At 35.6% G+C, this 20,688-nt stretch overlaps 1 protein-coding gene across 3 annotated transcripts in view; it reads left to right on the forward strand.

The window, feature by feature from the left end:
• LOC106869693 (NADPH--cytochrome P450 reductase) overlaps positions 1 to 20,688 on the forward strand; it is a 65,395-nt gene that overhangs the window by 30,256 nt on the left and 14,451 nt on the right. For all 3 annotated transcript variants that reach the window (XM_052968889.1, XM_052968891.1, XM_052968890.1), the window contains exons 2-9: positions 4,040 to 4,329; positions 6,361 to 6,412; positions 9,126 to 9,254; positions 10,171 to 10,320; positions 14,064 to 14,188; positions 15,549 to 15,638; positions 16,787 to 16,888; positions 20,136 to 20,252. In XM_052968889.1, coding sequence (XP_052824849.1) covers positions 4,160 to 4,329; positions 6,361 to 6,412; positions 9,126 to 9,254; positions 10,171 to 10,320; positions 14,064 to 14,188; positions 15,549 to 15,638; positions 16,787 to 16,888; positions 20,136 to 20,252 — 935 coding nt within the window. In that variant the 5' untranslated portion in view covers positions 4,040 to 4,159. The remainder of the gene's footprint in view (positions 1 to 4,039; positions 4,330 to 6,360; positions 6,413 to 9,125; positions 9,255 to 10,170; positions 10,321 to 14,063; positions 14,189 to 15,548; positions 15,639 to 16,786; positions 16,889 to 20,135; positions 20,253 to 20,688) is intronic.

Below are 20,688 nucleotides of genomic sequence, written 5' to 3' on the forward strand. Positions count from 1 at the left end.
CAAAGAAATTCAAGCAATACATATAACACCAAAGTTAAAAACATTCCCAACAATTCCACAATCCCCAACCTCCAGAGCTATTGAAGAAACTGTTATCATCAACTGACCAAGGTTCCTAACATTTGCAAAACAAAATTAGACAATACGACGCTGTACTACAGATGACATCATTTGGAACCACAAGAGATTTAACTGAGGCAGCATTCATCCAAACTTTCAAGATCCAACCTCAGTTTTATCATCGCATTGTCTCTCTACTAGCTCTGTCAAATGAATCACCAAAATTGGCCTTTCATTATTTATAATCTGTACCTGTTTGTTTGGTTACAAAATAAAATTAACAAAACGTGTTTCTGAATTACATGTATTTACTTTATGTCTATGTTCCATGCTGGCATGGATTGGAGAGTTATTAAGGTAGAAATATGGTATCGTAGCTACTAACAGTTGAGGGTTGCGTAGTCTAGACAGCGTTTTTAGATTTCATTATTCTCTTTAACCCGGGCAAAGCCGGGTATTTCTGCTAGTGTGTAATAAACTGAAGATAAAAATCAAAAAACTTGAATTGGAATTCTTAACCTTGCTTCATAGACATACACACATAAGCAGATATGCTGATGTGTGTGTGTAAAATATGTAGCTGTATTTATCCTGTTTTTTAGAGTAGGTACAATATAGACCTAGATGTAAGAGTTTATTGAAAGGTTTCACATCGGGGATGATATCTGGCCTTAAAATGCTTCCTTAAAAAAAGTCTCAAATTTGTTATGGAGGAGTGGATGTTAAACAATCATAATAATATTTCAGTGTGTGTGTGTATGGTTATCTAAGAATTATGTGTTATGTAGCCCATCTTATGTAGTTGTAGGGAGAATGAGCTACAAGTATTGTTCTGTTCTTGTTTTCTGTAGCTCTTGATCAGCTCTGGCTGTATGACCAAAGACCTTTCAGCTGCAACTTTCCCATATATAGGAATGATGTGTAGTGAAAAATAATTTTTACCATAAAAGCATGTTACTTGAAATATTTTTAATGTTTTATTAAAAGCAAAATGTCCAACAAAATGTATTTCATTTTGCCCAAAGACACATCAGTAGCTTAACGATATTTTTATATTTTGTTTTGTCTCAAATCGTATTAGTGGCCTAATCTTGATCTAATACATTTTATCTGAAGATCTGTCAGTATCCTGTGTATCTGTGATCCAGTAACCCAAGGATATCTAGACATTTTTTTTAGTTATAAAGTCACTGTACATTCTTAGTTGGTATATATATATTTGTCATTATGCCTGATATTTGACCTCATGCTGTCATATTTCACTTGTTTTGACAAAGGCTTTATTGTGCTTTAAATGAACTTAAATTACCTGCAGACATTTTAGGCACCAAGATTAAATGATTACTACTATTTACCTTGAAACAGCATGTGTGGAGTACATTCACAATCATAATTAGAAATATTCTATGTGGGTAAAATAAATACTGAAGACACTTTGTCGTAACTAGAAACTGCAGGAGCCACTTAGATTTTGAAGCTTTTCTCCTGATAGTGACTAAAGTTATCACAATGATGAGCACCCATCAGCAGGTTTCATGAAGTTACAAGCATTTTGCCTGTATGCTTTGCCTGAGTGGAGCAGTAAGGACTGAATTAATCTTTACCAACAGAAGGGTTCCATCTGTGACCTGTTGTCAACCACAACCACCTTGAACTGATCTCAGCTGCCATGGTTGTCTGTCTAGTGGCCTTCTTTAGTTGCTTGGGTCCTACACCAATCTTCATGGGAAGCCATGCCTTTTGACCTCAAAGGGGAATGAGGCTTTAACAATAGTTTCAAATTTTGCCTGAAGAGCAGCAATTTTGGGGGAGGGCATGGGTTGATTACATCGACCCCAGTGTTCAGCTGGTACTTATTTTATTGACCCTAAAAGGATGAAAGGCAAAGTCAACCTCGGTGGAATTTGCACTTAGAATATAAAGGCAGAACGCTGCTAAGCATTTTGCCCAGTGTGCTAACAATTCTGCCAGCTCACCACCTAAATGAGGTTTTAATAATAATAATCCTTTGATGAGAGCATTATCAATTAAGTCCCAGTATATGGTTTTCTTCAGATTGTGAGAAACAAATCTGTCCTTCAAGGATACTGAGTATCCCTGGAAGGTGATTGGTTTGGGCTTCTGGCTAGAGGAACCATGTCTGGTTGGACTGATGTTACTGCCATCTCATTCAGGAAGACTAGTCAACCTGTCAGATTCACTTCCATCTTGTAGTCTGAGGCTTGGTACAAAGTAGAAAATGAGTTCCCCTCCCCCCACAGCTGCTTTTGTCTTAGGAGCCTTATTGCCTTCAGTGGTAATTTCTGTAACTCTGCAATCCCCATATTTAATTACCCATTAAAATTTTGATAAAATTCTTTTGAGATTTCTTTCATTTTGTTTGGTTTGGCCAAAACAAATGAAATATTGGGTCATCCCATAAATAATGCGGTTTTGTTATACTTCTTTTACTTTTCAATATTAAGATAAACAAAGTTCTTTTTTAATCTAAAATATACTCTCCTTCATTTTCTACAATGCTCTTCCATCTATTTGGTAGACTTGCAAGGCTGCTCTTCCAAACTTCATTTGTCCATGATGAAAAATACTCCTCCAGTACTGTTCTGACTTCGTCTACAGAATTCATATTTTTTCTGTCCAAATGATGTTGAAGACTGTAGAATAAATGATAAATGATAATCAGATAGGGCAATGTCTGGTGAATATGGTGGGTGGGGTATCGTTTCCCATTCAGCCTTTGGAATGCTATCCTCGATGTATGTGGCTGAGCATTATCCTGATGGAGGAACACTTTTCGGCTTGAAACCAAAGATGGTCATTTTTCTTCTAGCACTGACTTAAACTGCTTACAATAGATCTCCTTTGGTATTGTTTAGTTTGGGTTTAAAAGTTCAAAGTGGACTAAACCTTTCATATTCCACCAAACAGATAACAACACCTTATGTGGGTGAAGAGCTTCTTTAGCCTGGCATGCTTGTGGTTCTCCTCTCTCTACCCACTGTCTTCTGCGCTTGACATTTTTATAGAGAATCCATTTCTTGTCACCAATCATTATTCAGTCCCAAAAGGTTCATTCTTGACAGTAAAGAAGAGCACACATTCACTCTCTGCATGCGATTAGACTTGGAAAGTTTGTGAGGAACCCATTGACCCAATTTGCTGACTTGTTGAATGGTTGAATGACCAAATCCAAGCTTCTCTGCTAGTTCCTCAACAGTTACGATGGGATTTTGTTCCAGATCTGACCTCTCACATGTTAAAACCAGACAGATCTGACCTCTCACATGTACTTAACAATGCCATTCTAAAAATTGCATAATCTTGAAACTACAAGATAAAGAATGATAAATTTAAAACACAATGTGAATAAATGTACATTATATTTGACAAAGTAATCTGATTGCTAAAGGGTTAAAGAGCAAGTTCGGTTTTAATAATGAGACAATAACTGAGTATTGACAGGTGAGGGTTAATCTAGGAACGTTGGTGGGAACAGGTGACTGGGAGTATAAGCTGAAACTTGGTGTTGTCATGACTGTGCTACAGTACAACAAGGTCAAATAGAAACTCCTTGTTGGAAAACAAACTTTTTAATCATGTAGCCATACCTGCACTTTTTTTTATTCTCTATGGCTCAGAACTGTAATTCAGTGTGTGAATAATTAAAGGAATATTTTCTGGCTTTCTTTCTATTAGATTCTGCACATAGTCACCTCTCTCCAACCTAAATTTTCAAACTGTTTTTATTCAGTTGATCTGTTTGCTTTTTAAATGCGATGACGCTACTAGAAAGACCAGTTATTTTTCTTCCCACAATTATCAATGTGTGGATGATTTAATAAAGTTCTATTTATAATTTATTTTCAGCAGTCAGTGTATTGGATATCTGAAACTAAACTATTTTGTTTTTATTCATGAAGAAAATTTCATTTTTGTCATTTATGTATTTCTTTTTTTTTTTTTCTTTTTTTTTCCCCAGATTGTGTTCAAAGAGCCAAGTGAAAACAGAAAGGGGCAAACAAAAAGATCTTCACAGTAATTTTGTTGCCTTCCAACATTCCTTGTCACATCTTTCTGGTTTCCCTTCCTCTCCAACAATATGTTTGCAATAATTACAGAAGTGGCTGAGGAATCTGATCCCAGTTCTGAAGGCAGCATGATATCTTTACTGGATATTGCAGTTGTTAGTACGCTTATAGGATTGGCTTTTTATTACCTTTTCTGGCGGAAAACAGAAGATACAATGGATTTTCAAAGACTGAATATTGTGTGAGTTGATTATCTTATTAATTGGGTTTTATTTTATTTTGTGTACATTTTAAAATTATTAAGAAATTTTACATTAGACTAATTTGTGAAGAGAACATGAATTTAATTTAATTTTAATATTTTAGGGAAGAAACCATATTTGCTTTTGCACAAAGACAAAATTATTTAGATCTTAACTTTTCTTATAGCCATTTTATTAAAGATATAAGAAATAAAAAAGTTGGGATGAAAATAAGTCTTTTTTTTTTTAGGTATTACTGAGAAATTATTAAAATGAGTCTTTTTCACAAAGTTGTTCAAATGCAAATATAGCTATTAGATAATAGCTTGTATATTACATGCTATTAAAGCTACACTTATTTATGAGCAACTTTGTACCTGTTCCTTTACATCCAATTTTTACATGCTGGGATGATTAAAAATGTACACATTCAGTTGTCATTGGAAAAACCAGTATTTTAGACATAGCTCCCTTGCAAACTACCAACCACTCAGCCACATATTGCATATAGTACTGGTTCTCAGCCAGGCAGATTTATTTGCTTTGCAGGAGAACAACACAGTCTTAATGGTTGCTAACATTATTGTCTCTTACTGTTGTCTCTGCTCACAGAATTTTTTATGTTTGGAAAAGAAATATTTCTCAATTATATTTGTTATTTGTTAAGAAAAAAAAACAAACAAATTGACTGTTATTAGATTTGTTGCTATAAAGAACTACTACTACTATTGTAATTTTATATTTATGAGCTTGAGAAAAGAAAGTAATTCTGAGAGATCCAAACAAAAATGAAATCTCTTATTTGTTTACAAATTGAAACATCACAAAATTTTTGAGAACATTTTAAAAGTGGAATTTCTGTTTACCATATTTATTCACACATAACATGCTTGCTGCTACTTAGAACCATGCACACACATAGATAACTTCACACTTTACTTATATATTCAAACACTAACATTATTAGCTTGTGACACATAAAAGCACCCACTACACTCTCTGAATGGTTGGCGTTAGGAAGGGCATCCAGCTGTAGAAACTCTGCCAAATTAGATTGGAGCCTGGTGTTGCCATCCGGTTTCACCAGTCCTCAGTCAAATCGTCCAACCCATGCTAGCATGGAAAGCGGACGTTAATCGATGATGATGATGATGATTCTAGACACCTCCTGTCAGATGTATATTATTTTATTCTCATTAGTATATTTATATCATGATTTATTTACAAATCATTCATTGTTGCAGTTCTTTTATTCTTCATTATATAGAAGTCATTTCTTCAGTTCTGATTTAAAATAATAATATGAAAGAATTAAGATTATTTCTTCAGGTAGTTATACCTATCTTTAGTGTTGCTAACACTGCCACTACCATTGTTTTATCTCTGCTTCCATGCAGGCATGGATTGGATAGTTCATCTCAGACTGAGTTTGCTCCTTCTCAGTTACTGCTCTCCCAAAACATTCTAAATTTGGCATGGTCTCTATGGCTGGATACTCCTCTTAACACCAACCACTTTATGGCATTTTATCATGGCACCAAAATTGTTGTCATGTTCTCACCAGGATATGATTAAAAAAAAATTCACTCTAATGTTAATAATCCAATGACTCTACCTCAGCCATTTAAACATTGAAATAGTTAATTCATAAAGTTCATTTCTCTTGAGTTCTGTTCTACATTTGGTCTGTTGATGGTTTTCTGACTCTCTTTGTTTTCTACTTTCTACAGTTAATCTATTAACTCTTTAGTATTTGAATTATTCTGCTAAATGTAAAGCTTATTTATTCATATCATTTTGAATTGATCATATATTGTCTCATAGCCTTGAGATTTTGATTATGTTATCGTCTATTTGTGGGATGACATTGTAGGGTAGGTGTGAGAAGCTAGACCTGGCCAGTTTTCAACCTGGAACAGGAGGCATATTTGGGCTGGATATGGCTGGTTTAAATGCTAAAGTGTTAATCTTACTGTCTGTTACACAGTTACCAACCTTATTTCTAATCACTCTCTTCCTCACTCTTTCAGCCCAGCTGCAAAAACAGAAGACAGTGGATTAATAGGAAAGATGAAAACTTTGGTAAGAGTTTAACAGCTGTATAATTTAAAATAGTTTTTCTACTGCATGAGTTCAGCCATTGTTGTAATATAATTTGTTTTCTATATTTACCTAGTGACTTTGTGCTTATACACTTTAATAAACTATATAACTGTAACTATACTGAGTTATGTATTTGTATATATGTCATCACCAGTGTTTTAGCATCCACTTCTCCATGTTGGTGTGGGCCAGATGGAATTGGTTCAAGTGGTGCTTTCAGGTTTAGTCCTATTGTGTAGCACCTTGGGCAGGTATCTTCTATTATAGCCTTGAGTTGACCAATGTTTTGTGAGTGGATTGACAGAAGCTGAAAGAAGCCCTCCATTTCCAGTTGGTGATATGATACATCCTCTAGAAGCAGAGTTAATTTTAATAATCAAGAATTTTTGTTGTATGGTATTTGATACACCAGTATTTGTCCATGTTATTCAAATACATGCCACTGGCCACTTCGAGTTATTTCTCCTAGTTCGTTTTTCTTTAATAAATGAAAATTTCTAGGCCATATCTGTTTTCCACTCCATCTTGTATAAGTCTAAGTTCTTTGGCTACTGGAGATAAGGTTGGACAAGTGATGTCCTGATGAAGGCTACTGAGCCAGAAACACATATCCATGACTGTCCTTTTCCTTGATGGCATGACAACTTTACAGAATTCTTGAATCTGGAGATTATCTCCCCTTCTCAAGCAGAGCTGGTCATAATTGCTACTTCACTATCATGATACATCCACTAGAGGCAGAGGTAATTTTAATAAAGCAAGAATTTTTCTTATATGAAGGCAATATGAGGTTCTAGAGAAGACCTGCCCACGTCAGCGAACCTGAGTACTAGAAGTGTTGTGTTCCATCCCTTATAACAATAAAATTACCACACACCCTACCTCAGTAAACCAAACTACATTTCCTCTCCCTAACTATCTCTTCCCTTGCTCACATTTCCTCTTCATACACTATAACTATCTCCCACTCCCCAATCCTGTCCTCACTATCCTGATTTCTGTACTGTTGCTTTCCGCACCCCATCTATATACTCAGGTTCTCACCAGTTACAGCATTCCCCACCCCCACTCTCTACCTACTTGTGCCTTCTGGGCAATGCCCTGCTGGCACCTGTTACCATTTATCTCTCTCTTCCTTACTCTACCATCCCATCTATGCTCTTATCCCTATTCCTTGCGAGTACACCCTGGCACTTTGCCACCATTATGATTTGAACATTAGGTTTTGCCTGACACTTTATTCAACTATTTGATTGAATAGACCATCCCTGAACTCATTGGCACCATTGATTTTGCTGAAGGCATCTCTGTACATGCTCTTAAACCATTCACTCTATGACTAGTTTTAAAGACCAGAGATTACAGAGTGTGGTACCCTGTCAAAGACCTTACCCAGGTAGACAAATGTCAGGTAAAGTGGCTTACTCTTAGCTGAGGACTTTTGTAGTTATTTCACTAGGAAGAGTGTATGAGTAGTGCTCTGACCTTGCCCCAACCTTAACTGGATCTATTTTAAGCTAATTCTCTTTCTAATTTCTTGGGCTAAAGCTCATTCTATTTCTTTCATAACCTGGTCCATCAATTTGAAGCTTCTGCATTTGCTTCTCTGTAATGCATCTCCTTTGCTCTTGGTGTTGATACTGATACAACTATGCCAGTCATTAGCTATTGGCCCTCTCTCTACTATTCTGTTGACTATGTAGGTGGCTAGTGTATGCTCTATTCTGCTGGATATTTTCAGCATTTCTGCAACTATTCTTGATGGTCCAGTTGCTTTCCTTGCCTTAATATCCTTAACTGTATTTTAACCATACTGCTGTCAACTTAATAGCTGGACCTGCTGGTGGATCTACTTGGAGTAGTCCCTCTTACTTCTATGCATTCTCCACATTAGGCTTTCTCTTCAGCATTTCCAAGTCTTCTTAGTGTTGGTAGAGTAGATGCTTTGGTGTCATTCCCCACATACTTTTTCTCAACATTATCTTGGTTCACACTGACACACTGTTTTGCAATTTAGAACATTTCAAGCTTCTGCTCACTGCTTTACAGAACTTTGGTGAATCTCTTACCTTTAGATTCTCTCTGTACTACAGATATCTAATCTAGCTTGATTAGCGCTGTTGTTGTTGTTGTTGGCACTCCGTCGCTTACAACGTTGAGGGTTCCAGTTGATTCGATCAACGGAACAGCCTGCTCATGAAATTAACGTGCAAGTGGCTGAGCACTCCACAGACACGTGTACCCTTAACGTAGTTCTCGGGGATATTCAGCGTGACACAGGGTGACAAGGCTGACCCTTTGAATTACAGGCACAACAGAAACAGGAAGTAAGAGTGAGAGAAAGTTGTGGTGAAAGAGTACAGCAGGGTTCACCACCATCTCCTGCCGGAGCCTCATGGAGCTTGAGGTGTTTTCGCTCAATAAACACTCTCAACGCCCTGTCTGAGAATCGAAACCGTGATCCTATGACTGCGAGTCCGCTGCCCTAACCACTGGGCCATTGCGCCTCCACTTGATTAGCGCTAACCTGAAGCCAAACTACAAATAAACATGAATTTAATCTGAAATATAACAATTATCAGTTTGCGATCTAAATCATATATACTAACTGTTCTTCAATGTTTAACTTCCTACTCCACTGTTATTTCAGAAACTTGGATTTCACATTTAATACTTTTCCATTCTATACTAGGGAAAGAATGTTGTGGTATTTTATGGTTCTCAAACTGGAACTGCTGAGGAGTTTTCTGGGTGTTTAGCCAAGGATGCTCTACGCTATGGTATGAAAGGTCTGGTCATGGATCCAGAGGAGTGCAATATGGTAAGTTATCTTCTTCAAGCAATAACTGTTCCATTGCAGATATTTCTAATTAGATTTTTAATGATCATTATATTAAATATAGTAACACAAACTTGACTATTTTTAAAAATGTAGATGGCATCTCTGAGTAATTAATCTTAGTGATTGATATTTTCTCTAAGCATACTGTTATGTATAATTGTAGCAATGTTACTTTGAAAGAAAAAGAGAAGATATATATATTTTTGATATTTTTCTTGCGATGCATCTCGTTTCAGTCATTTGATGACGGCCATATTGGGGGCACTGCCTTTAAGGGCTTTAGTCAAACAAATCGACCCCAGGGCTTATTTTTTTCAAGCCTAGTACTTATTCTATCAGTCTCTTTTGCTGAACTGCTATGATATGGAGATGCAAATACACCAGCATCAGTTGTCAAGCAGTGGTGGGGGACAACACAAAGACACACACACACATACATCATCATTATCATCATTTAATGTCTGTTTTCCATGCTGGCATGGGCTGGATGGTTTGACTAAAAACTGGTAAGCTGGGGACCTGCACCAGGTTCCAATCTGATTTCACATGGTTTCTATGGCTATACATATATACATGATGAACTTCTTTCAGTTTCCGTCTACCAAATCCACTCTCAAAGCTTTGGTTGGCCTGAGTCTCTAGTAGAAGACGCTTGTCCAAGGTACCAAGCAGTGGGACTGAACCTGTAACTGTGTGGCTGGGAAGTAAGCTTCTTACCACACATCACTTACTTTGCTTGCACACACTGAGAAATACTTAAATATTGAAGTATTTAAATGCAGTGTGGTTAGTTTTGAAAATGCCAGTATTGATTTTGAGAGTGTATCCTGTTTTCTATTGAGTGTGTAATATCATTTAATGAAAGTTCATTATTCGATAAATCTTTCTTTTGTAGGAAGAGCTAAGTAACTTTTCTGAAATAGAGAATTCCCTTGCTATATTCTGTATGGCAACATACGGTGAAGGAGACCCTACAGATAATGCTCAAGAGTTCTTCAATTTGTTGCAGCAAGATGAAATTGAACTTAATGGTCTTCGATATGCTGTAAGTAAAAAAAAAACCAAAAAAAAAAACCCCCCAAAAAAAACAATTTGATTTAATACTATTATGTTTTTCTTTCTTTCTTAATGTTTTAGTCTTTCTCATCATCATCAACATTTAACATTTGCTTTCCATGCTGGCATGGATTGGATGGTTTGACTGAAAACTGGTAAACTTGGAGGGCGGGGGACTGCACCAGGTTCTGATCATTCTGATTGATATTTTTTTTCTTATTGGTTGGTATTTATAGTTCATTTATTTAAGAACCATTTTCTTTCAGTGCTGGCATGGGTTTGGACAGAGATTTCTGTAAGTTAGGATTTTACAGCTGGGTGCTTTTCTGATAATCAATCTCTACCTGCTTTTTCAGTAAGGGATATTTTTAATGCACAGGTCTTCAAAAGAGTGACTGGTCATAATGTCAACAAGGAATGTCAGCATCAACACTGCTTTGCTCAAGTGCTAAGTGTGGAACATTTAAACATTGACACAGATTTGCATATGAATGCACATGTGCATGCATGCATGCACCCCCTCCCCCCCACACACACAATAGGCTTATACAAGTTTCCTTTTAATAAATTCCTTCATATGGCATTGGTTAGCTTGGGGGTATAGTTGACACTTGCCCAAGGTGCTCTGCAATGGGACTGAACCTGAAATCATGTGGTTTCAAAGCAAACTTCTAACCACTTGGCTATGACTGCACCTATAATATTCACATTAATCTGTTGTCTTGTTTAACAACCATACCACCTGGTATGACGATGGCTTACTCCACCAGTCTCGGAATCCTGCAAAAGGTTGTGGACACTGCTCTTCTGACTGACTGATAAAAAAATTTTTTTTTTAATTTGAGTTATGCTATAGAAGCAACTCTACAATATAAACTTTATTAGTTGAAAATCCAGAGGTTGTAGGTTCTGCCTGAGAAAAATCTCTTTATAGAAGTATTGCATTATGAAACAATATATTTCAGAGCTGGGTGAAAACTGCCCCAGGTATAACCATGAGAGTAACAGATATGTATTTTGTTGTTGTGACTTCTCGATATCATGCACTCATGTCACTTCTGAAACAAAATCAAATTATCTAGTCTGAAGTATATAGAGATAGTGTAAAAACTAAACATTGGTTTGCAAAGGTGCTGCATAAGCAGAATAAAATCTGAGTTATGCTTATGCAATAAATTAGAAGCAGATCTATAGTTAACATATGGGTGTAGTAAAAAAAGCCAGACTGCAGTTTTTGTCTGGAAAAATGTGGTTTTGTTAGGTACCTAGAACACTCCACATCATGCCTATTATTCTAGAATGGTTTGAAGAACTCTCCATTTTATGTTTTAAGCTTGCCTCAACTACTTATCTTTATATTCATTTATGGTATCATACCAAATGCACTTCTATCTCTTGTAAAATAAACAGATTTTTATATGTATCTTTTGTATAATTATCATATAGGTATATAATTAAGACCATATAGTGAGTGACTTTAGTTATTGGTTATGGGATCAAGATTATTATGCTAAAACTATTGCAGTTAGTTCATTGTGTATTTGGGTACTTAATTCTACGTCTAAATTCACTTAGCTGTCAGAGCTTAACCCTTTAGCATCCAGATTACTCTGTCATATGTAATGCTTATTTATTCACATTGTTTTGAATTAATCATGCATTGTCTTGTAGTTTCAAGATTTTGATACGATTGTTTATTTTTAGAATGACATTGTAGGGTAGGTGTGAGAGGCTAAAACCTGGCCTGTTTTGAATGTTAGATTCAACTGACTAGCATTGTATCCAAAGAAGGTTTGTTCTCTTGTCTGTTCAATGCTGTGAAGCAACCAAAACTGAGTGCTGATTCTGAAGAGTCTCTTGTGTAGGGTGTAAAAACCATAGCCATCATTCACAGGTGAATATGATTTGGTAGCATGTACATGCTTTGCTAATTGTTTTAGGTACCTTTTGTAGTTGTGATCAAACATACATACTCTTTTGGTCTTCCCACCCTTGATCAAGATGTGACTTCAGGACAAAGAAAGTACTGCATAGCATTTGGCTGGTGCTCATTTACAGCCAAGTGATCTGGAGCAACAAGAATTGAAGTACCTTTCTCAAAGATCCAATCTACTACCTAGTCCAGGAATTCAACCCATGACTACATGTTCCTGAGTTCAACATCGTAGCCATTAAGCCATATTTTGTGTGTAGTAGAAGTATTTAGATCGTGTATATAATCTATAAATGTATAGAGTTTACTGTTAATAATACAGTCTGTCTATATCATAGAGCATATTGATTTCTTTTATATTAATATAAAAATGCAATTATGAGCTTAAAACATATATTTAGAAAATATGTTACAATTTACTTTTGACCATATATTTTTAACTGGTACACATCTGTTATTCAGATCCACACTTATCATTTGTTTCATAGTATTGACATGACAGTTAATTAGGTGTATGTCAGTTCATTGAAAATAATAGGTACAGACTTTTAGTGGAGTCATATTGGCATCTGATGAAATACAAGATTTAGCTTTCATACTTAACATGTATACTTAACTTCATGGAATTGCTTCAGCTAAAATTTTTATTTTGTATTTCTTTTCACATTCTTATTTTACTTCATCATCATCATTTAACATCTGTTTCCCATGCTGGCATCGGTTGGACGGATTGACCGGAGCTGGCAAGTTGGAGAGTTGCACTCAGCTCCAATTGTCTATTTTGATGTGGTTTCTATGGCTGGATGCCCTTTCTGATGCCAACCATTTTATAGAGTGTACTGGGTACTTTTTAATGTGGAACTGAGAGATTATAGTATGAGTATGGCAGAGGTAGCCTTCTTACTACTGAGGAGATACTTGGCCACCTCAGTAGGACAAAGAAGGAGAGAAAAGTGGGAGAGATAGATAGACGGAGTGAGTAGTCCAGGGGGGATAGAGGGGGATGTTCCATAACTCTAGTTGGATCAAAAACTACCCTTCTCATAGTTCTCTTTGATGATGTGTGTAGAATAGACAGTAGATTTCTAGCAAGTCATTATCTTTGATCTAATTTCTGTTACAGATGAATTTTCAATTATTTAACACTTCTTGTTGGGTGATGGTGGTTAAAAAGAATTGTTGCTTCTTGAAATGTGCTCTATCTTAAAACCTTTACATTTCATGCCCATTTTGGCAAGGCAAATAGAATCTTCAGTATGCCATTTATTAGACTCTGAGATGAAAGCAACAAAGTGTTTGAAGAAATTAATATTTTGTTTAAAACTCAGAATATTTTGTCACTTAATTGATACTGACCTGCCTGAAAGCACTCCTTTGCTATGGTACAAAAGCTCTTTTAACCCTTTAGTATTCAGAATACTTTATCAAATGTAATGCTTATTTATTCACATTGTTTTGAATTAATCATGCATTATTTCTTAACTTTGAAATTTCAATAATGTGATGGTTTACTTGTAAAATGACAATGTAGTGCAGGTGTAAGAGGCCAGAACTGGCTAGTTTGAACATAAAACAGGTAGAAAATGTTGGCTAATTTAAATGCTAATAGATTAAAAGGTCTATATTTAAATTCAATTAAAATCTACTGTGATTTTATGTAAGAACACCAATCAACATTAATATGAATGTTATTTTACAAAATCCCACCAAATTCTTGATTATTTTCAAAAAATAACTGAAACACTAATAGACTGCATATTACATTAAAAATATGGTCGTTATTTTTCTTTTCTTTCTAGGTGTTTGGTCTTGGAAACAAAACATATGAACATTATAATGCAATGGGAATCTTTGTAGATAAACGGTTAGAGGAACTTGGAGCAACACGGATTTTTGAACTTGGTCTTGGAGATGATGATGCAAAGTAAATGTAGATTATAACTGATTTTTATGTTGTTGTGTATCCCCAAGTTAGCCTTCATCAAATGGATCTCTATTGGTTCTGATGAGAATTCAATTGTTTGATCATCTGAATTACCTGCTCATTGTTAGTGACTGAGTATTCCACAGAAATGTACCCTTACCAGAATTAATGCAACATTGTGTTTATGACAAGGCTGAACTTTAGAGCTGAACTTTAGAATTATAGTGCAGCCCATCTGAAAGGCTTCTGTAACAGTTTCTCCCTAATTAATTTCACTCACAAGGTTTGGGTTGACTGAGGGCTGTGATAAAAGATACCGGCTCAAGATGTCTCACAGTGAAACTGAAATCATAGGACCTCGTGATTACAAAGCAAACTTCTTAACAATTCAGCCATGCTGTGTCATCAAGAAAACTTATTCTCAAAGGCATTCTAGCCATGCCCATTTTGCATTATATCTGAGGCATAGTATATGCTAAACAAGCATTTTTAGCAATAAGGTATATACATGGTTGTATGAATTGCAGTTTTAAGGTCTGATATATTATGTAATCTGTTAAATGAATTCAGGATGGATAATAATAAACAAATTCAAAGACAAGTTGCAATTGACCACAAACAAATATTTATTACTATGGCTAAAATTTGATACAACAAACTGGTAGGACATTAATAATTGTCAATACATTATATAGTTTTAAATGCTCATAAAAATGAAGACAGAAAGGTTAGAAAAACGTGGAATACAGCACCACAAAAATTCTGGCTATAATTCTATTCAAATGTTGTTAAGACACTAGGCATAATATCGAGGATTCTGGTTTGAATTCTGTTCAAGCTGAAAACGGCAAAGTGAAATCAAACTGTTCTCACATCAAGATCCCAGGTCACTTGTAGCAAAACTCTCCTCCTTAGGAACTTAGTGGGCCAAAACCTCTCATTTTATAGCTGCTGAACAGATGCTAGGCTAGCCAATCACATTAAAGGGGTGGATGGTCCAAGTAAAACTAAATGGATTTGACCTTCACATAGTAAATCAAAATGGGTAGTTAAAAGTAAAAAGCTACAATGTGGGCAGCTAAAGTTCAAGAGCAATCATGCTTCTGCTGTATATCTTTGTTATTGAAGATGGTGAGGTGTGACTTGAGGAAAACTTAGCTGCTTTTTCTGGCAGGTTGAGTGACTGTGGTTGCTATATGTGCTAGAAATAGAAGCCAAATCTTCAACTCACATCTTACTTGCATGTAAAAGAAGGAAAAAAGGCACAATATTTCTCAAATGGCTGATGTAAACTCCTTAATCCTCCTTCATTGATAGTTTATAGACATTTTTATATTTTTAATCTATTTTGCTTTTTTAGCATTGAAGAAGATTTCTTATCTTGGAGAGAAAGACTCTGGCCAGCATTTGGTGAATATTTTGGCATTGAAGCTGTTGAGACAGATATAAGGTTTGTGTTCATCTCAGTCTTTTGTTTTACTCTTTGTTATATTATGTGTGTCTGTGTGTGTGCAGTGTATGCATGTGTATTTCATCATCATCCTTTAACATCTGTTTTCCATTCTGGCATGAGTTGTACAGTTTGACCAGAGTTGGCAAACAGGATAGCTGCACCAGGTTTTAGTTTGATTTGGCTTGGTTTCTATGGCTGGATTCCCTTCCTAATGCCAACCTCTATACAGTGTGTGCTGGATACTTTTAATGTGGCACCGGCATGAGCGCTTGTATGTGGCTCTTTTGGGAGTGCTTTTTATGTGGAACTGGTACAAGGCTTCTGCAGGCCAATCTGCTTCATTAGGTGGAGTGGCATTATATATATCCATGTGGGTAAGTATGTGAATACATACATGTGGATGTGTATGTATACATGCATGTGGGTGTGTGTGTATACATGCATGTGAGTGTGTGTGTGTGTATACATGCATGTGGGTGTGGGTGTATACATGCAGGTGGGAATTGTGTGTATACATGCATGTGGGTGTGTGTGTGTGTGTATACATGCATATGGGTGTGTGTGCATACATATATGTGGGTGTGTATGCATACATGCATGTGGGTGTGTATGCATACATGCATGTGGGTGCGTGTGTATACATGCATGTGGTTGCGTGTGTATACATGCATGTGGGTGTATACATGCATGTGGGTGTGTGTGTATACATGCATGTGGGTGCGTATATATACATGCATGTGTGTGTATACACACGCATGCATGTGTATGCACACGCATGCATGTGTATGCACACGCATGCATGTGTATGTGTGTATACACATACACACATCATCATCACTTCCACATTTACCAACCCATGCATGCATAGGTTGGAAGGGTTGTTTCTAACACAGCCTTTTACCATTTCTTTTGCTCTTTTATGATTTCTTTCTAGGATTCAATGTCCTGAGATCAGCTTCTACCATTTGTGCCTATGTCTTCCTTAGTCTTCCTCTTCCACAGTTTCCTTCCACTTAGATGTTCTAGAACTTCTTTTTCTATCTATTATCTGCTATATATACATCATGTGCACACACACACACACACACACACACACACACACATATGGTTTCTAAGTGAAACATTTCTGTCTTCCTAATTTCCAGCTTGCGTCAGTACCAGTTGACGGTCCATGAAGATCTTGATGAAGAAGACCAATATTATCAAGGAGAGATGTTTAGAATGGGGTCTTACACTGCCCAGAAACCGTGAGTCCTTTTTTTCTAATATTTTTATGTATTTTTAGAAACAATTATATAAATATGTTTTTGTTTGTTATTAGGGACAAGCAGTATTAGTTCAAAACAACATTTTGTATATCTTACTTAACGTGAATAAACTGTAGAAAGCTAAAAAACTGCAATGTTCATCTCAAGAAGGCATTGCACTTAGACATATAGTGCTAAAAAAAAATCACACAAGAATGCCAGCAGCAGATGGAAAGTATCTACTACTGATATAATTCTTTGCTTTTAGCACTATACATCTATACAAGATTGTTTCTCGAGACAAATATTGCAGTTTTGTGGCTTTCTCCAATATACCAATATTAAGTAAGATATACAGAATGCTGTTTTTATTTGTAGCTGTCAGTAAGATATATAAAAGGATGCTTATGAGCTAAATTATGTTATAGTAATGTGGGCATTAACATATTTGATACAGTAATTCAAAGAAACTTAATTCATTTAAAATTCCATTGTTAAATAATTATTTCTTGTCAGAAAAGAAAGTGAAGATTACTCCAAAAAATTGTAATTATCATCATTTTTACAGTCTGTCACACAAACAATCCAGTCTTTTGTGAAAACATGACTGGCCATGGGGAAATATCACTTTGGTTGGAAACAGGTGAGAGTTGGCAACAGGCTGAGAATTTGACTGGAGAAAATATAGCTCAATGAATTTTGTCTGACCTATGCAAACATGGAAAAGTGGGTGCTAGAAGATGTTGATATACAATGGTCTTTTTATATCAGTTTCTATCATTCATATGGCATTGGTCATTTTGAGACTTGAGGGAAGAAGTCATTCAAGATGCCATGCAATAGGACGGAACCTGAAGTCACATGGCAGTAAAGTGAACTTTGCTATGCAATCATGCCCAAATTTAACTGAATATGGAATACAGTGGTGGGAGTAATTCTGGTGTTTAGTAGTATGGTAATAAGTGGATAAATTTTAGCTTCATTAAATCTCATCAGTGAAACAGTTTAACCAGAGGTTAAATACATAGCAAGAAAACAAATAATTTGATAGAGTTAGTGTTGATCTAGCATACAAGTTGAATTTCTCAGACCAAAATTTACAGCCAAAAATGTAGGTTGACTTGTATACCAGAACAATTTTTGATGACCAAAATTTCAATGTGAAATGCAGCAGGATTTGGAAAGATAGTGACAATATTTGAATGCTTACACTATATACTATGTCAACTTGTATGCTGGAGACAGATTTATTTTCACTCAGCAAGCCTTAAAGGATTCCTTTTGCGTTATATCTATATTGACTGGGTTCATGTATACTTAACAACAAAAGCAACAAAGAGCTGCCTCAAAGCCAAAAGCAGTAATTTTTTTCTATAATAGCTTACTGTATAAATAAACTCATTGACGTCATGAACCAAAGGTTCCCACTGCTTCTGTTGCTGCTATTTTTGTTACATCTGAAAAGAAAAAGAAAAATTAATTCTATGTTGTTTGGCTGCATGTTTTACATTTTTTTGTTGTTTGATGTATTTTTAATGTTATGCTTTTTCTTTTTTTTTTTACCTTTATCAAATTAAATCTTAAAGTTGTTCTTTCTCTTGTGCTTGTATGAAGAGGATGCATATCTCTATATGAAAGTAAGGGAGGGTAAATAGTGATACTACATCAAGCTTGTGGGAAATGGCAGAAGAAGAGAATTGCTGCAGATCTTTATTGACTGCAGAAATATACAGGATGTTTGTGAATGAATGAATGAATGAATGCTGGCATGGCATGTTACAAATTAAAAGAATTCTTGAGAAAAGATATTCAAGATAATGCAGCCAGATGTTATAGTAAAGTAGTGTATTATGTCCCCTTTTATAAAGACAACTGTATGGGTGAGATCTTTGTGGATACAAGGATGCATGTGTGTTAAGCATTATCCTTTTAAAATTAAGATATTGTTTGATACTCATTTTATTGAATCTACTTTAGTTATGAAAGTAAAGAACATTTTATAATTTAGGAGTTGTGGCTGTGTGGTTAACATATTTGTTTTGCAGCCATGTGGTTATGGTTCAATCTCACTGTATTGCCTTCTACCATAGCTTTGAGATAATGTTGTGTAAGTAAAACTAGATATATGCATGGCTTGTGAGTGGAATTATTAGATGAAAGAGGTGTGTGTGTGTGTGTGTGTGAAATTGTTATTAGTCCACTGTTTTGTTTGTCACCATCTGAGCAAAGTGGTGACACGAAGTTTACATTCATTCCTTATTGGTATCATGACCACCCACTTTGTGGTTTCATAATAGCAGTGGAATATAGCATTCCTTACTCGAAAACAAAGTAAGGGTTGGTGACAGGAAGGATATATGGCTAGAAAATGCTGCCTCAAGTTAGTCCTTGGCCAACCTTTGCTAAAGTGGAAAAATAAAATGTTTAAATGAACAAACCTGTGTGTGTGGAGGTTGGGAGGCACACGTACTGAAACAGAAATGTGCATGTCAGTAGATACTCTGTTGTATTTATGTCCAGAAAAAGAGGGAGGTTGAATCTCTAAAATAGTTGAAAATCTGGTAAAACTTATTCACTTGATAAAATACATTTAGTAAAATGGTTATCTTGGCAGTGATGTCCCATCAGGGCATGGTCCATTAACTGAAACTAGTAAATGAGAATATTTACCTTTTTTTTTTTCTTTTTTTAAATTTTTTTTTATCAGAAGAATAATATTAGGTGACTTTACCAGCCAGCTGCAGAAAGACCTTCCTAAGTAACACACTTTATTGTGAGACTGGATGTTTTTAAGGTCTGCAATTGCTGATGCTAGTAGGCATGGCACATAAAGAAGAAATAGCAAATATGGTGTATTATTATGAGAGTTAAAGTTGATTCAATTTATACTTTGCTGTTCGCCTTTGGATCTAAATGTTGATAATTCATATTAGTTCACCTAGTTGTGCTGTACTTTTGCTAACGACAGCTGTCTTGTAATAGCTAATTAGTGGGCTACTTGTAAATAGCTTGCAAGGTTGAGTTTAATAAACCTTTCTATGGACTATTGAATATAGTAACAGGTATCTACTCAAGTATATATGGATTATGACCAGTTTTTAGTCATTGGTAGGTTATCTCTGGATAAGAAAAGTAAAACAGTTCATTCCATGCAATATCACATGTACATGAGTTAAATTATAAAATATGTATATATTATTGCACTAAATTGTACATTTTATTTCTATATTAAATTTTTCCTTATCAGTCCTTATGATGCTAAAAATCCATTCCTGGCTCCAGTTGTTGTCAATAAAGAATTATTCAAAAATACAGACCGTTCATGTATGCACATTGAATTTGATATTAGTGGCTCAAAGATAAGGTGAGTTTATACAAAATAATGACAGTATGTGCAATGTTTTTGAGCTTGTGTATGTGTATCTATAAGTTTACTAGCAGAAATACCCGGCTTTGCCCGGGTTAAAGAGAATAATGAAATCTAAAAATGCCGTCTAGACTACGCAACCCTCAACTGTTAGTAGCTACGATACCATATTTCTACATTAATAACTCTCCAATCCATGCCAGCATGGAACATAGACATTAAGTGGAATGCCAGTCTTTCATCTAGGAGGGCCTTGAAATCAATGTTACCAACTGGGGACTATGTGTGTCGCAGTGATAATAAAAAGACCCAAAGGAGGTCTGCAACGAAATAATTTTACTCAACACTTTGCAAGTGAATCAGTGGAGGCAAAGATGCGTCTCATTTACTTGACAATTTATGCACCACATTGCAGAAATCTGTACCGTTGAAT

This window comes from Octopus bimaculoides, chromosome 6, assembly GCF_001194135.2.
Source record: "Octopus bimaculoides isolate UCB-OBI-ISO-001 chromosome 6, ASM119413v2, whole genome shotgun sequence".
Lineage (NCBI taxonomy): Eukaryota > Metazoa > Mollusca > Cephalopoda > Octopoda > Octopodidae > Octopus > Octopus bimaculoides.